The following is an 18,971-nucleotide window of genomic DNA, read 5'->3' as shown; positions in this document are numbered from 1 at the left end:
TCGTTTTCAACGATCTGGAAAGTTCCCTTCATCCAGACAACGTTGGAGGCAGCTCCTGAAAATATATGGAGCGGCAAGAATCGCGTGTTTAAGGGCCAGGTTCGGAATACCATCCGAACCCGGCCCCTTATTGAGCTTAAAATCTTAAAACCGGTTTCGATAAGCTCTTCGATAGTCACTAACGGGACCACGTCAACCGACCCATACGGTGTATCAGGCCAGTCTGGTGAATCATGCTTCGGGAACAGCCCTTCAACGATCCTAGCTAACATCTCCGGAGATCTCTCAGGAGGTGTGCTATTTGTTTTAGCCATCACTATCCTGTAAGCATCCCCCCATGGAGTGTTGTTTGCCATACTGCACAGCCACTCAAAGCATGCTCTTTTACTACACTTTATTTCGTAGTTTAGAGCTCTGCTTGCTGTCTGGAATGTCCGGCGTCTATCAAATCGATCAACCTCGTTTCTTGCTCGTCGTAGTCTTCTTTTGGCTTTTAGCTTTTCCTCCATTTGACTGCGTGCAAAATGCACGTATATGACCTCCACCTTGTACACTTATTCGCTATGATATACGATCTTGTGTTTGCTGGGAATATTTTTTTTTACACGGTTGGTATATCTTAATTTCTCGGTTAACCTAAACTTTTACAGCTTTTGAAATATCATCTAAATTTTCTTTGTGTTGTTTTTGTTCATTTGTGTTGTTTTTTGTCGTGTTACTTCATAGGAGTTTCTAACTTCTAACTAAATCAGTGATAACATGATCTATAATTGATCATGAGCAGTTTTAGCAACATCAATTTGGTTCAAACACGAAAAACCATTAGATTCGATCTTGTCAATGATGACGTGAGACAAAGTTAAGCAGGTTTATGTAGAAGTCACCCACATAAATCATATGTTGATACTTTCAAGTAAGGTGTCTAAGTATTGATTACATTCTCTAAATCCAGCTTGTGGGGGTCTATAAACTAATGACATATATTGATGTACAACAAGTTTATTTTTGCGTTGGAAATTTTTTGAATAGCGTGAGGGTAGCACACGTCCACGTTGTCTCGTAGCTGCACATTACTGATAAAATCATTATTTATTTGATCCACCGTGTTTTTAAACGCGGATAGTCGATTCAACGAACACCAACAGCAGCAATCAACTTCAACAAACAGCAACAGCAGCAGTGCAGAGATCAAGCTCTCCGCAGCGAAGAGCGTAGTTTGAGAATGTCTTCAACGTAATCGATGACGTAGACCTCAGATGAATCATCACGTTTACAGTGGATGTTACCTTTGCTACACATACTTGAACCCAAGAAACCATGTACAATGACACCGAACAACATTTCTCCACACTGCTCAGGAGTGCGTGTTGGCAGAAAAAAAATGCAATTAGCATAGAGTTCCGAAAATCACTTGAGGGAGTCGTACGCAAAGGGGTAGGAGTAACATATACTTAGTTTGAAGAAAAATGGTTGCAAAGCTTTCAATATTGTTTTCGTTTAAGGTCACTCCTCACAGAATCCAAGTTTCCAAGTGCTCGCGTTTTCGGGGGCACACCACTCGATACGGAAGCATCATACAACTGTCATTTTTATTTTTTCACGCGTGCTGCGAGTTATCCGCCGCCTCCGTATCGAGTGGTGTGCCCCCGAAAACGCGAGCACTTTGAAACTTGGATTTTGTCAGGAGTGACCTTAAGATAAATTATATAAGCATTCAAAAAAAATCTAATTTTCTGAGAATTTTCATTTTCTTTACGTGCGTTTCTTTAGAACGTGCAAGCGATACAAACATGTTGCCGCAAAGCTGTGAAATCAATTTTTTTTACAATAGTCAACTCAAAATGTGACTTACGCTTCTCTGCTTCTAACCCCTTCACTTGTAACGATGCAATCACTGCTCAGACAATCAGATTGGTTGTTCACACAAACTTCTTTTTTTCCGCAACAACTCTTTTTTGAGGCAACAACTTAAAATCCAAATATTCTAGAATAGTGTTGGAATATTTACATTTTTTTATCAGTACAGATTATTTAGCATATTTATGACAATGCACTGTGAAAAAATTAAAGCATTAGGTCATTATTAGGAGATGTTGTTCTAATTTGCGTAGCCATTAAGAAAAATCTTTAAGAGGGTCAAAACACACAAACCCCTTCTCCAGAATAAATACGGTATTCAATCTAAAAAAAATACTCGCCACATAACGATCATTTGTCTAGGTTACGCTAGAACAAAGCTATTTTGGTTCTCGGTAAAACAGGGCGGGATTAAGTCTCCCCAACTTTCCCTATTGCTCTATGTCTAATATTTACTGCGTAAAATCCTAATACCTTTTAATATACTAAATGATAATAACACTCATTATCATTTAGTACACTGAGTGATGTAATAAATATAATAATAGAAATCTGCACTATCTGTAACGATTTTTTATGGCTGCAAAAGTGCGTATTCTTATACAAAAATCCTTATCAGATATTATCTTGCCTTCCATTACGCTTACGAATCTGAAAATTATATTTTGATTTCTTATCAACTTTCATTATAGCGATATCTGCCATACCTAAAATCGTCTGCGAGACTATACATGCCTTGGAACTGCAGGATGAAACACCATCTTGGAAGATTATGGATAACAAGGGACGTGTCACCGTTGTTTTACACTGGGATCAACGACAGGGTGGTCAAGGAGGAGGCCAAGGAGGTGGCAGCGGTGGTATCGGAAGCAGCGGAGTATTGAGCAATGGTCCTAGTTCAGAGAAGTTTTCACCTTCGAAGAAAAGCTTGTCGACCCAAAACTCCCTGGACAAAGGTTCGGTTTCCAGTCAACAACGATATCCTAGTCCACAGATAACGGTAATTAATCACGATGATCCGCAGTCCGCCATATACCACTCAGCCAGGCGGCTGTCGAAACAGGGCGGCTCGTTTGATAGCGCTGTGGGAGCGGTGCATATTCACACTCCTGAGTGTGCCCATCATGCTCACACTCCTACTAGGGCGGGAAGTCCCGGAGCAACCGAATGTGACTTCCACTGCTGTGCACTGCACGAAGAAGGTCGGAAGATTGCAGTTCACAAAAACGTGGCTACATCCCCAATCCAGGACGGATCTGTCAGCCCACAACCGCCACCCAGCAGCCTTTCTGACTCCAGACGGACGTCGGCCTCTAAGGGACACGTACGCTTTCTGGACATCGGCCCCGAGCGGGACAGTTCCGAAAGCGAAACAGAGAACACCGTCATGGAGGACGAAACTGTCACGTCGGAAAAGTTTCTTCTATTGATCGATCAGCTGTCGGTGGACCAGAAGCGGCATCTTAGCATAAAAGATATTGGAATTATCCTCGAACGACTGAGTTCCAAAATCCTAGACGTAGAACGGTTGGATCGCGAAAGCGAGTCTGACGATTGTTACAACTGGACGATCAAAGCAACGATTCGTGGTGATGCGTTACGTGAGTTAGGTGTTATATATAATGGTAATTACTATGCAATATCGGAACATCCTGGTTACAAAGAAGAGAACGAAGAAAATGGTGAAGATGTGGAAGAGGAAGACGAAGACCGGTTATAAGAAATAAACGAAGGAATGCAGTGACGGTAGTAAGCTGCACACAATAGTTCGAATTGGTTGGATTGCTGGCAATAGCAGGAGAAAATTCAAAAACAAACTGTTAGCAGTACGTGCACAAAACTGTACGAGACGAGTGTGGATCCGGGGTATTGTTAGGGCGTGTGATGCCACAATCAGTGCCATTTCGAGCTGCGTATGGAACTGTGAAATGGAAACCGGAAAGCGTAAACCACTCTCGAAAAACACAAATGCTGCCATTTAAACAAAAGAAAACAAAACACGTTTAAAATAAATACATTAATTTGTGGAAGTTATTGCTAATAAATAACGAAATATCTGAAACCTAAATAAAAACATGGAAACGCACATCATTGTAACCGTTACATAAAAATGAAGCAATTAATAGAAATCAATCTAATGCAACTGACTAAATGAAAACCTGTGACGACAAAACGCGGAGGTGCACCCAGCATAAACACAGTGACGAGACAAAGAAAATAAAACGAACGTTCGAAATTCAAAGTGAGGCCAAAATGTGGACAAAATTTTAAGAAGCAACAGAAATGCATACCTTAGGCATCAATCGTGTCTAATTTCATGATAGAGTTAGTAGGTAAAACAAAATGTGGGATACGATTGCCATGAACTACAATAACGGGGCAAAACCTTGTAATCAATAATAATGGTAAAATAGTAATACTGTAATTACCGAATTAATATAACTTGCAAAGAAGAGTAAAGAAGAAAAAATACAAAAACCAGATAAACACGTAAATCCGCAGTCGTATCGCCATAAAACTAGAATTTAAATCAAAACAAAATAATAATATATATTATATTATTAATAAATTATGTATTTAAATACATCATTTCTGTAGAAATGATCCACTTTTTACTAAAAACAGAAGAAGACATGAAACCATAGTTATGTATCAAATGATTACCGGATAAGTAAATGTATTTGTACACTTGCACATATAGCTGTGTATACGTATGGATTCCTGCATGTACGTGTGTATATTTGTATGTGTAGATGTGTATGTGTGTGGATGTGGGCAGACGTAATGTTTGCGCCACAGAGTAAGCACATATTACGAGGGAAAATTGGCTCGATTCGATTATCTCGCATTTGTGTTGCTTTTCACACTCTGAATTAAGCAAATCACAAGTAATGGTCTAATCTCGCACCATCTATAACTAAAATAGTGAAAACAAAACAAACATTAACAACTCACACTTATTCTGGCACTAAACACACTACTACTGGTGAGAATCACTAGGGACGTTTTAACGCATACGTAGACACACAACAACTATATAACCGCTAGTAGAACGAACGCAACAACAACAAAAGCCACAACCAACTGAACTAAAACAATTCTATTAAACAAAATTCATCACCAACCCATTAGTTCGTTGAAAATGTGTGCACTTTCCAAGTCATACTTACATACACATACACATTCACGTACATTCTTAGCATTCGCGCAAAGGCAGGCGCCATAGAACTATCCATGTTCACACACAAACACACGCGCATGCATCACATCGTCTACACGTATTAAGGTGAAAAAAAAATCATGTGCTGCTATCACAACCACCATAGAACAAATCCGTAAAGAAATCAGCGCATACACACTGAATCCTAGAGAAGCGAATGTGTTGATTCCTGAAGTTTGGTTCTCATGTGAGAGAATGTTGTACTTCTCAGTTTTGAAATCAATGTTGACTGGAGGATTATCAGTTACAGCCAAGAGAACTAATTGATAACGCAACGTAACTTTTTTCTAAAGTGAGATTAATGAGAAAATGGTATTAGCATTGCAAATCGTGTCAACTCTTTATTGGTTAGATTTAGATCTTAGATTGCATAAAATCAATCTGTGTTCATTTGATTCCATAGAGAAGAAATATGAAAAAAAAAACCATGAAGGTGAAACAAAAAGTTGCCAAATTAAATATGCCAAAATGGAGGGAATGTGGAAGACATGCGTGTACTGCCAAAGGCTCCCCGCCCGATTCGAAATTCTATCTAGCCATCATATTTTTTCTATCCGTGATATTTAAAGCGCATCAGCGAGAAAAAAAAATAAAATAAAAAGGAGTGTTAAAAATCGAAACAATCATTGGATATGTGTCAAGCTAAGGCCCGAATTCATTGTTGCCTCTTATTTCCCATTATATCTAGCCTCGAACAGGCTAAAATAAATAGATTCAACCTTTTGAAATATTTTTGTATTGTGTTTCAGTTTTACTTAAAAGATTTTATCATTTCCATTGAACAATCATTCAGAGCAATTAAACAACTAGCAAAACTGCTCATTTAGACATGCGTCAGCAATGTATTTTTAGGAAACAAGAAAAGAAAGAGAATACTCTACAAACGAGAACCGTAGGTAAACCAGATTAATATATTATAATCAAAACCAAATTGTAATGAACCCATGAATGGATGCGTTACTTTGTTAATCCACGTACATAGGACAAAGCAAGGAAAGTTTTAAATGAATATGAGAAATAAAGGAGAAATGAACAAAAACCAGTAAGAGAATTGAATTATTTTATACAAACAAGAGAAACACACAAGAAAGAATCTCCTGCAATGCAAGCTCTTACTTACAAAGCACACGACGAAGGAATCCCTGCTTCCTTGTACTAACTCATGAGTGATTTCGTGCACATATTCGTTGTCCGACATAATCTCGAAGTAATATGACTGTGAAATAATTATCATTTTATTTGTTGTCCGTCTCGTATTGTTGAGCATTTGCTATTCATTTGCCATAAACAATCATGAATCAAGAAAACGGCTCTTATTTTTGCTTAACTAAAACTCTAAAAAAAATCGGTCGAACGACATATACTGCAACTGAAACCTATATATTTTGTACACATATTTCTATGAACTAATTATTTGTTTATTTGTATGTCAAGTTACTACTTCATCTATTTTTTGTAATCGAAAGATAGTAACACAGACTAAAACTAAAGATAAGTAACATTAGAAACCAATAGTTTTAAACTGTTTCTCAAAGAGAGCCAAATGAAGCGAACTTATTAACAAGAAACCCAGATCAGAACGAAAATATAGAATCTGAAAACTTTGAAAACCGACTTACCAATCTCTCACAAGAAATGGACACTACGACAAAATCTCTTCGATTTACAAAATCCCTCAATGCACTGATGTTGTGTTCAATTGATGCTTTTCGAATAAGAGCAAAGTATTCTGATAATGTACTTTCCGCGCACTTAAGACACAAATGTCCTTCTCCTATTTCACACTATGCTACTACAGACCTTGCAGTGTGGAGAGTAAGCCGCAAGCATCAGCCATCAGATCAAATACAGTATTCAAACTCGATTCCCGTTATGGCACTGGCTAAGGATCTTTTTATCTTGCGCACCATATGCCGCCAATGGTTGATGGTCATAGCACCCGACACCCAGTGATAGGTGTGATTCGTTTGGGAATGTTATTGTAGTATCGAGAAATCAAATGAGTATTAGTTTAAACAAATATCTGACACTGCCCTAAGCCCTGAAAAAAAACATTAGTAAAGCCAAGTACTAATAAATCACATTAAAACGAAATGTGCGCATGTTTTATGAACATTGAAAAAAAAACTAACAGCAACATCAAATCGAAAACATAAAAGAAGAAAAATCATAGTGAAGGGCCGACAATCCTTCAAATTAATTAAATGAAATAAACAAAACTAAAACTTATAATACTATCGATATCGGTAAAATATTTTTTTAAATAAATAGTAACGAAGAAAAAAGAAGAGAAAAATACCTAAGTCGATCAAAACGATGTAATGGTTATCGATTGAAATTAGCCAAACAAAAAGTGAAAACATTGATTAAGGTCGAATTCATTTAATATCTAGAATTATTAACCTAATTATTCAAGTAAAATGAGAAAATAAAACTAAATAAACGGGTTTTGAATATAATTCAACAAAAATAGAACAAAAAGAGCAAAATCGACGAATAGACAAATGAAGAAAAGGAATAAGAAAAAAATTGTTCAAACGACAAGATGGAGACAGAAAATATGCAAAAATATATGAAAATATATTTAACAAAAAATACAACCTAATGTTTTGTATAGAATATTTCTGTTATATTATGTATAAATTATTTAAAATAAATAAACTTAATCGCTTAAGAAAAGTTTAAAATAAAATTATAACACAGGTTGTTTAAATTAAAACATTTTCTTTCATTCATCATACTTAATCAATGCATATGGTATCGTTCTCATGGGAGTTACTTTTTCATTACCCTCAATTTCTCCCAGCATGTATCGTAGTGAATCTTTCTTCCCCGAGAAAGGAATATATCGTATCGTGGCTGAACGTTTTTGCTGTAACCGAACACGTGGCATCAAGAATATACCACGTCTTTGTAGTGCCACTTAATTTACTTCTACTAGGCTGGGTTCGATTCCCGGTGCCGGTCTAGGCAATTTTCGGATTGGAAATTGCCTCGACTTCCCTGGGCATTAGGTATCATCGTGTTAGCCTCATGATATACGAATGCAAAATGGTAACTTGGCTAAGAAACCTCGCAGTTAATAACTGTGGAAGTGCTTAATGATAAGGGTATGCGATAACACACTTTTTCCTAACGAAACGAAACGAAACGAAATTTAAAATGTCTATGTTGAATCGGATCGAAACGAAACGAAATATAGATTTACTATCGAGACTTCGAAACGATACGAAATCAAGATTCATTTGTTTCAAAAAAAATCGAAACGAAACGAAATTTTATTTTTTTCCCCTATTTTTTTTATTAAATTGGTTTTACATTATGAATTATTTGAAAAATGAAAAATGAAAAATTTTGTCCGCTATTTTTTTATTAAATTGGTTTTACATTATGAATTATTGGCAGTGGCTGATTTTCTACCCGTCGCTGTCACATACAGGCGCTATAGTATATGCGCGAAATAGCCAGCATGAGTAAACCGCCAGAAATTTGTATGGCGAAAGACATCTAACGCGGGTTTTCTCCAAATTAGAAACTAAATAAAAAACTACTGCTACGCCGGTCATATCATCGGCGGCGGCGGCGTGGTGGTCACTTTTGCCCCGGCGGCGGCGGCGTCACGGCGGCGCGCCGTTGACTTTTATCGGCGGCGGCGGCGGCGGCGTGAACCGGCGTGGATGAAAAAATCAATGACTGGAAAAATCAATTTTAATGCGGGTTTTTGGAGTCATGCGGTTTTGATTCACACGGTAGGAATCGCCCGTATACAAATCGACTTTAGTGGATTAAAATTGCAATATTCTACGTTTGCCGATCATCAAGCAGCACATTCAAAATAGTCAATTGTCGGCAACACTAATCAATACCTGATTTTAAAATGTTATTTTTGTTAAAATGTTATGATCAACATAAATAAAAATAAATACTAGCTGAGTAAGACTGGGGATGACCAACCAAATTTAATATTTTTCCTGAAATTTGGTTAAATATGCCAAAAAAGTTCTTGGTGTAGTCCCTGAAGGAATTTCTGGAGGAAACTAGAAATTTGGAAATTCCTTTAGTAGAGCTAATCATGCAGGAATTCATTCGGAAATTTATTCAACAATGAACTAATTTCCGATGGAATTCCTAAAATAGTTTTCCAAAGGAATTTCCAAAGGATTCCCTGAAGTAATGTCGGAACAAGTTTATGAAGGCAATCCGGCAAGATTTTTGAAGAAATTTCCGAAAAAAGCTTTGGGAACTGAAGGAATTCCCAAAGAAAAATCAGTAGGAACCCTTCAGGAAAATTTCGAAGAAATCCTCACAGACATTTTCAAAGTAATTCCTAACAGAATTTCAAATAAATTTCCTCATAAATTTGTTATAGAGCTTTGAATGAATATCTGACGGGACCCTAAAAAAACAAAAGAAATAAAGAATGTCGTGAGGGAATTCCTGAGGGAAATGTCCAAAAATTTCATTCTAAATTTACCTATATTTATTCTGGTACATTCCGTGTTGTCCAGAGGAAAACCATATTTAATTTCCTATTCCAGGTTGCTCGTTCTTGGGCCGCCAGTCGCCAATCTCCCTGCACACCTGCTGCACGAGCATCTTCCTCGATTGCGCACTGCCACCGAGTGTGGGGTCTACCCCGGAGCCAACGTCCTCTTCCAGGCTCTCGGAAGGTTTTTTGCTGGTCTCTCTTCCAGCATACACAGTACATGTTCAGCCCACTGTAATCTGCCATATTTCATTAGCCTGCCTTGGTCTGCATTTTAATAAACTTGGTACAATCGTGATTCATTCGTTCGTCTGCGCCATTTACAATTCTCCATCGCGCAGTATTTTCTGCTCAAATACTTTGAGAATTCGATACCTAGTTTGCATCTTTTTGCCTGTGTCATTTGGCCGAAAGTTGTTTGGCCGAATATACCATTTTGCCGAACAGACCATTAGGCCGAAAGTCATTTGGACGAAAGGGTCGTTTGGCAGAAAGGGTCATTTGGCCGAAAGATTCGTTCGGCCGAAAGGGTCGTTTGGCCGAAAGGGTCATTTGGCCGTTCAACCGAAAGAGTCATTTGGCCGAAAGGGTCATTTGGCCGAAAGGGTCATTTGGCCGAAAAGGTTGTTTGGCCGAAGGAGTAATTTGGCTGAATAGTTCATTTGGCCGAATAGGACATTTGTCCGAATAGAACATTTGGCCGAATAGGAAATTTGGCCGAATAAGACATTCGGCCTAATAGGTCATTTGGCCGAATAGGTTATTTGAAAACTGAGAAATAAGGAATGAGAAGAGAGACGTCTCAATTCTCATTCCTCATTTCTTACTTCTCACTGTAAAAAGTGAGAAGCATGAGATGAGTAGAGAGACGTCTCTCTACCCACTTCGCACTACTAAGTTTTCACAGTGAGAAGTGAGAAGTGAGACGTCTCACGTCTCACATTCTACAATGAGAATAGAAATATAAAGAGTGACAAGAGAGACGTCTTACTATTCACTTTACTGTGAGAAGTGAGTTGTACGAAGTGGGTAGTGAGACATCTCACTATTCATTTCATGCTTCTCATTTTTTACAGCGAGGAGTGAAAAGAGAGACGTCTCAATTCTTGCTTTTTGCAGGGAACAGTGAGAAATTGAAGTGAGTAGTGAGACGTCTCACTTCTTTTTCCTAATTTTCCTCTTCTCACTGTAGAAATTGAGAAACGCGAAGTGAATACTGAGACGTCTCACTACTCACTTCGCTCTTCTCATTTTTTTCAGTGTGAAGTGAGACGTCTCTCTTCTCACTCCTCATTTCTCTTTTCTCACTGTGAAAAGTGAGTAGTTCGAAGTGAGTAGTGAGACGTCTCACTACCCACTTCACGCTTCTCTCTTTTTACAGTGAGAAGTGAGAAATGAGGAATGAGAATTGAGACGAAAAGAAATGAAGAAATGACCCTCTCAGCCAAATGACTCTTTCGACGAAATGACCCTTTACGTCAAACGACCCTTTCGGCCAAATTACCCTTTCGGCCACATGACCCGTTCGGCCGAATGACCCGTTCAGCCAAATGACCCGTTCGTCCAAATGACCCTTTCGGCCAGATTGGTTTCGGCCTAATGGTTTGTTTGGCCAAGTGGAATTCAGCCAAATGACTTTCGACTGAATCGGTTTCGGCCAAACGACCCTTCCCCTTACAGAGGTTGTTTTGTCAGTGTCTGTAGGTAGCGTAGCTTCCTAAAGTAACCAAAGAATTTACTGGAAGAATTTTCAAAGGATTATCCGGAAAAAATCTCTAGAAATTGCTCAAGGAAGATTTGAAAGAATCCCTAAGGTAATTTCAGGAAAAAATTACAAGGAGCTTGCTAAGGAACCCCTGAAGAAATTTAAAAAAAAATCCAAAAAGTATCTTTCGCTGGAATTTCTCAATTAATTTTCAAAGAAATTCTTAAGCAAATTTTCAAAACTTGATGAAATTTCCAAAGTAATCCGTAATTGAATTTCTGTAGGAGTTTGTAGAGAGTTTTTGAGGAATTCTGAAACAATTTCCTAAGGAACTCCTCGAACATGTTCCGTAGAGATTTCAAAAAGAATTTGTGAAGGATTTTCAGAAGATGTATCCGTGTTTCTGAACGGCAACTTGATGTCCAAAGAAATTTGCGGAGAAATCTAAGACTATCAGAAGTTCCTTCAGGAGCTACTTTGAAAAATCCTTCAGGAGTTTCTTGGATATTCTTTCTGGAACTTGTTCAAGAATTCTTAAGGAAATTTTGTCCTAGAACTCTGCAAGGTATACCAAAGGAGTTCTTAGAAGAAACTCGAAATTTTCGGATGAATACCTCAACGATTTTCCCAAGGTTTTCCTTAAAAAATTTCTGAAAGAATGCGTGGATGAATTTCCGAACTAATTCCTGAGGGAAAATCCAAGGAATATCCGAAAGAATCCGAAAGACTTTCTGGACTTTTTGTAGGACTCCCTGAGGCAAATTCCCACACCCAACCAGCGGATGGCAGATTTCAATACAGTTCTGCATAAGAACCTTACAGAAACTGTATAATAATATGGCATATGCAATTTTTGGAAGATTTTAATACAATGGTTGTATTGAAATCTTACAGATTTGTATAATAATCTGTATAAAAAGCTTACAGAATTGTATAAGCCACGATTTTATACAATAATTGTCAGATTTGTTTATTGGGAGCAGGGAAACTGCAAATCGATTTCTAAGAAAAATCCAAAGGAATTCCTGGATTTATCTAGAAATTCTTTCAGACATACCAGTAGGCATTTCCTCTGAAATTCTGTTAGGAATATATTCATAAATTCCTTCAAAAACACCTTCAGACATTTCTTTATGGATTTATCTGGAAATTCCTTTAGGAATTCTTTGGGGAAGTCTTTTAGAAATATCTTCAAAACCTTTTTTAGCAGTTCCAACGGGAATTATTTTTGAAAATCGATTCAGGCTCTCTTTTAAAAATGCCTTCGAAAATTCATTTGGAAATTCCAGGAATTTATTCAAAAACTCCTCCAAAAAATCATTTGAGAACTCCTCACGATTTTTTTTTCTAAATCTAATTTTTTTTCTAAAAAAATCCGCCAAGAATTCCTTTTGATATTTCTCCATAGATTTCTTTAAAAGTTTCTTCGAAAAGCCTCCAAGATTCCCTCGAAGATTTCTTCAGAAATTCTTTCGGAATTTCTTTCCGGAAATCCTTTGAAAAATAATTAGAGAATGAAATAGTTTTCGATGGAGTTACTTATTGAATTTTCGAAAGAGTAAAGCAAAAAAATAAACAACAAACACTAAAAAGTTACCAAGGTATTACGGAAAAAATCTCGGAATTAACTCGTGAAAGCATTTTCGGAGGAATTCCTGCAGGAAGTTCTGGAAGGATTCCCGAAGAATGTTTTAAAGGAATTGCTGGAAGAAGTTCCTTGAGAAAATTTCTGATTTAATGAATTCATGGAATAATTGCTGAAAAAAATCATAAAGAGGAATTTCCGAAGCAATTCTTAAAGAAATTTCCGAAGGAATTGCCTAAAAAAAGTGTTGATAAACAATTTCCGAAGAAATTCTTTATAGAATTTGCAGAGGAATTCCTTTTTCGTAGGAATTCCTGAAACATTTTTTTCGTATACATTCCATAGGGTATTTCCTAAAGAAATTCGTAAAAGATGTTCTGAAATAAATCGTAATGGAAATTCTGAAGGAATTTTCGGAGAAAAAAGAATTCCTAAAGTAATTTCCTTAGGTTTTTTAGAAAACTTTGGCATAACTCATAACACAAATCAAAAAAGAAAGAAAACTGATTAAATAAGTGGCCTGGTTGATTTTAATTTAAAAAAAAATATAGTCAAGATAATAAATGTGCTAACTTACCTTGAAATTCCTGAGCTGCAATAAATTAACTGCACAAATGCCAGATTCTATAAGAATGGGGGTGCTTTGGGCATGTATCTAAGCCATCACAAAAGCCACATCAAACATAATTTGCGAGTCACCTACAGGTTTAGGTGCCCGACTGAATGCCAAATCCAAGGCCTGGCTTAGACGAATTCCAAAGATCAGTTGAACATTTTATGTGCAATTCTACTTGGTAGACGAAATCCACTAGATAAAGCAGCATGCAAACTCATAAACTAATCAACCAACATATTTCTTGATCCAGCAGACAATGTATTTCACTACACTGACTTAGAGACACCATCTCGTAAGGTAGATTTGAAATTGAATTCTGACAATTTCCACCTTTTCACCATTAATGAACTATCATAAGACGAGTTTAGTACTATTCCAATTCCACAACGTTGTATTGCTTCACATATACATATTTCATACTCAACTAGGCCATCTTCAGTGTCTCGTACTTTACTAGACTCAAGTTAAATGCTTTTTTTTATTGCCATTAGTCATCGGCGTGGCAAAATTATGATCGGCGGCGCGCCGACCCAAAATCGCCGGCGGCGGCGGCGTGAGTAAAACCACCTGCGGCGGCGGCGCACAGGTCTAATAGACACATGGGGGTTGGAATTTTCGAACATTGAAATTTGAACTGCCTTAGTGAACACAGGATGACTTTGCCCATGTCGAGCTCTATCTACAGTTTCAACCCGTACATCGATTCTGACAAGATATCCAGGATGCATGGAAGAATCAGTGCGTGTGAGTATATGCATCGATGGACGCAAAGAACCCAGTCATACTTCCGAAAGACCACCATGTAACTTGGCTGATCAAACAACTGGCAGCAACAAACGAGGAACTTGTGGAGACAATTAGGAGTATAGACCAGGATAAGATAATATCCGAAACTGTCAGTGTCGAAACCGAGTGGACATTCCTGCCTACACATGGGAGGGGCTTGGGAAAGATTAATACAGACGGTGAAGAAAAATCTTGCAATGCTTAAACCTGGAAGGAATCCTACGGATGAAATTCTACGTAATATGCTAGCAGAAGTAGAAAATGTTGTCATCTCACATCCGATGACGCCGAAGCCCCAGTTCTTACTCCTAACCACTTCTTGCTGGGTTCATCAAGTGGCCTCAAACCGTTAACGTTATTCGACGACAGTGCGGTGGTTCTTAGACGATCTTGTTGCATGTCACAAATTGAGGCGTATATTTTTTGGAAGCGATGGGTACGTGATTATTTGCCAGAATTGACCAGGCGGTCGAAATGGTTCAGTGAGGTGAAACCGATTGCAGTTAATGACATCGTGATCGTGGTGGACCCGGAGCTTCCACGTAACTGCTGGCCAAAAGGAAGAATCATCTCTATTAACACCAGTAAAGATGCCCAGGTTCGTTCTGCGGCAGTACAAACGCGAACAGAAATATACGAACGCTCAGCCACTAAACTAGCGGTGTTGGCTGTTCGACACGAAGGATCGGTAAGCCAGTCATCTGGCGTACCCGGGGGGAGTTTGACGACCCCTCGGTCGGCGCGTCGCTGCACATCAGATAGGTACAGTCGAATAATGACATGTGAGACGTCAAACCATCACTACACCAAGCTCTCGGTTAACTATGGTTCGAGACGGTGCCTATTAATTGGAAAACAAGGTGTAACCAAACATTTAGCAAAATAATTTCTTTATTGAATTCTATAACTATTATTTAAGCACTATATTCGTTATATCTACATAGTTCGTGATTTGGTTCATATAGCTGATTGAATTGGTATGCAATATGATTATCCAATGAGGTTTTCAATCAAAATAACATTTCACGTGCTCTTAGGGTTACCTTGGAGTTATAGAATACGATATATTATTTGTGCGCAGATTAGAATAACAAATTGTATACAATTCTAGGGTGAGACTACTTGTTAAAGATTGCATTGCGTAATATTAATAGAACAATTTTACGTAGATAATAGTATTCTAGAAGGCGCAGCTGCTAGCAATTAAAAGGAATTAGGAGAGAAAGAAGGATCTGAAGGATCAGAAATACTAAGACGATCCCCACCGGTGCGTGTCCAAATGAGTGCCTAATATAAAAACGAAATGCGTTCATATTTTATTCATGCACTTGTTCTCACAACGGTTGTTTCTATCAAGGTTGTTGAATTGCAATCATGTTACGCACCGGTGGTGGTGAATATTCTTGGTTACTATTACAAACACAGAATAAAAAATTAGGAATAATACAAGGAAAACTATTTATAAATTGATTTATAAATATTTTTTGTTTATTTTCAAACGCGCTTCAACTTTTGTAGCACTGGTATGTGCGTAATGTATTTTGTGATTATCAGATTAGTTAGACACACATCTGCTTGGTGGCGCCAGCCTATATGCAACAAGTGAGGTGGATATCACGAGATTTATAAGACTTAAAAAGATTTTGTCTTCTATAAAGTTTTTCGGGTAACCATAACATTTATGATGAACTATAGTTTGGTTTGGAATTCATACGCATAGCGGCGCTAGTGTATAAGAAATAACCTGTTAGGTTAAATATTTCAAAATCCGTTAGAGTTAGAAAGTTGCCGTCTTCTACAAAGTTATTCGGATGGTGGAAACTAGGGATCCTACATTCAGATATATGCGAAAGCGGCCATCTTGAGCCAATCGAGCATTGAGAGCTGTCAGAATCTGAGTCAAATAAACATTGCTATTGTTGCGGATTGAAAGGTATTGCGATTGTAATGAAAAAGATTTTACGAAATTTTTTGTCGAATAAACAAGTTGTTTTACATTGGCCAGTTGAAGTAGTCTAGCTTATACATGGTACTTTGTTGATTTGTATTGCACTTTTATTTTAGTGATAATGCACTGTTGGACGTTAGATAACGAAATCTGAAAATGTCATTATACGCAAAGTCATGTTCGAGCTCCAACATTTTTTGTGGCGGCAAGTGCTGGCAGCGTTTGTTTACGAAAGTAACAGCGTTGCTAAATCGTCTGGAAAAGTATTCGCACATCTCTTAATATAGGATCCCTAGTTGAAACCATTGCGATGGAGGCCAGTTTAGTTGGAAAGTCAACCGCTTGTGTAAAAGAAATTATCTATTTGATAAGATATCTCGCTTAACTTTTCAAAAGGACCTAAGTAACATTTTTTTATAAATCAATTCGAATATTGCAATCTACAGACAAATATGAAAGCTATCGATTGCAGTACTCAAATTAATTCATGAAAAAATGTTACTTAGGTCTTTTTGAAAAGTTAAGCGAGATATCATCGCAATACTCGGTGGCGCTCGAGTGGAGTCGCATCGAGTCAAGTACGAGACACTGAAGACGGTCTTACTGTTGAGGTCAAAATATGTATCTGTCGAAGGTTCAACCAAGTGGTGGAATTTAATGGAATTGTACAAAATCGACAAGCAACTTTGTAGAATATGGAAATATTCTAAAAATTCCAGATTTCGAGATATCTAAACTACCAAGTTATTTCTTATACACTAGCGCCGTCAAACGGTTGTATTTCGAATTATACTAGCTTTCGTCATGATGGTTTAAACCACCATAACAACTTTGTACAAGACAGACAAAATTTAAAAATGTCAGATTTCGAGATATCTAACCTATCAAGTAATTTCATATACACCAGCACCGCCAATCAGTTGAAATCCAAACTAAACTGGCCTCCATCACAATGGTTTTGATGATGAATAACAGAACAATTTTTCAGAAGACGGCAGATTTTTGATTTATGACTTACTGTATTTTTCCGTGTGATTGTTTGGCAACGGTTGGAGCGGGTCGCCAAATTTGCCAACTCGCTATTCACCGAAGGTTGCGTTTACATTTCCCAAACCCGTTTACCAACGACCGGTGCGAATTCGCGTCATGATGGAGGTTGCTATTTTGGCTTTATTAACGCACTGGTGGGGATAGTCTAAACGTAAGCATTATTTACAACTTAAAGTTTACTGAGCTCTAATGCATAATGCAATTCACAGGAAGATTTTAATCCAACCTGAATAAATCGATTATGATATCGGAATCATGTCATGTCCTGCCTTCGTCAACACATACTTTCCACTTTTTTACTTCTAGGTGACGCTATGATCAATCAATCCATCAAACATTTGCTATTTTTACATTATTACGAAACCGCGAATGATTTTGTTAAAAAGAAAAAAAAGTTATACCAAGATGAAATAAGTTGAAAAGAATAAATTACTCCCCCGAGGTGAAGCGCTCCATCCAACAAATTCACATACAATGTCAATCGGAGAAGGCGGTGAGCCCTGATATCGTTAATTTCAGTCAATTTCAAAACTTGTATCGAACAAACCAAGTAAATTTGAGCAAATCGATCCGATCGATCCTGCATGTAGAGTAGCTGGATGGCGCGTTTCCCCCAGCTGGAAAACCAACGTTTACTCTACATTCTAAAACTTTTTCATTTTTTGATAAAATCACTTGCGGTCGCAAAAAGGTAAAGATTGTAAATGTCACTAATGAGCGGGATTGAATGACTACAGCGCCATCTAGAGATAAATATGCATTTTCCTATATATTTAGTCGATTTTTCCCATATAGAATCGATTAGGTGAAATCGATCAATACAGTTACGACCCTATGAAACTAAGCGCGAGACTTAGACTTGACGGATCTGGCTGAAAATTTTACAGTAGCTTCTGGGAGCAAAAAACTTTATTTTCAGGGGGTATACGTCTCGAAAAAATGATTTCGATTTTTTTAATATAAGTGTGCTCCACCCTAATGCACAGTGATCAGTAAATCAAAGACGTTTTAATCCTGCCCATCCAAACCAGCAAAGTGTATGAAGGGCTGTTGGACAAAAGATCAAAAGAACGTCGAAAAGAAATTAAAAAAAAATCAACGGTCTGATATATGATCGAAACAAAATGTAGAATGAGATGTTGAAAATATGCTTCTGAAAAAAAAATTAAAATATAAAACTTCGAGAGACGTATTGTAAGAGGTATGGAATCCTCCTGTCTTGAAAGTGTCTTAGCCTACTTCCATGCAACTCTAAAGTTCCAAGAGGCTTTGAAGTCGCCTTTCAAAAAGCTCCGAATCCGCTTTTCAAGAGGATCGGAAACCTGCTTCTAAATGTATCAAAAGCCTATTTCCATGCTGTTCGTAAGTTCTAAGAGGCTCCGAAGCCAAAGCCGCCTTTCAAGATGCTCCGGACCTTTTTTTTTCAAGATGAGATGGCGCGACGATCATTTCAGTGTAAAACGCAACCCAAATGATGCTGTCAAACGTATTGGCTGCGTTCGATGGTTGGTAATTGGTTGGTTCAATGGTTGTTGAGTAGATGGCGATAGTGAGTCAACGTATATCAGTTCAAAAGTTTACAGAATATTTTCAATAAAATTTGTTCTAGCTTAAATATCTGTTATCTGTGGTAGTACCTATCTACAAATCTGGTGATTCGATTGATCCTTGTAACTATCGGCCAATGTATAATCTCTCTGTGTTCAACAAAGTGCTAG

General features: G+C 37.6%; 1 protein-coding gene across 2 annotated transcripts in view; it reads left to right on the top strand.

Annotated features, from left to right (window-relative positions):
* The window catches only part of LOC134211659 (uncharacterized), a 39,398-nt gene extending 31,602 nt beyond the window's left edge, over positions 1 to 7,796 (top strand). For both annotated transcript variants that reach the window (XM_062688764.1, XM_062688763.1), the window contains exon 4: positions 2,550 to 7,796. In XM_062688764.1, the coding sequence (XP_062544748.1) occupies positions 2,550 to 3,577 (1,028 nt within the window). In that variant the 3' untranslated portion in view covers positions 3,578 to 7,796. The remainder of the gene's footprint in view (positions 1 to 2,549) is intronic.
* Positions 7,797 to 18,971: the final 11,175 nt, after the last annotated feature.

This window comes from Armigeres subalbatus, chromosome 2 (genome assembly GCF_024139115.2).
Source record: "Armigeres subalbatus isolate Guangzhou_Male chromosome 2, GZ_Asu_2, whole genome shotgun sequence".
In the NCBI taxonomy this organism is placed as follows: Eukaryota; Metazoa; Arthropoda; class Insecta; order Diptera; family Culicidae; genus Armigeres; species Armigeres subalbatus.
The sequence above is the reverse complement of the archived record's forward strand: the minus strand, read 5'-3'. Positions and strand labels throughout refer to the sequence as shown.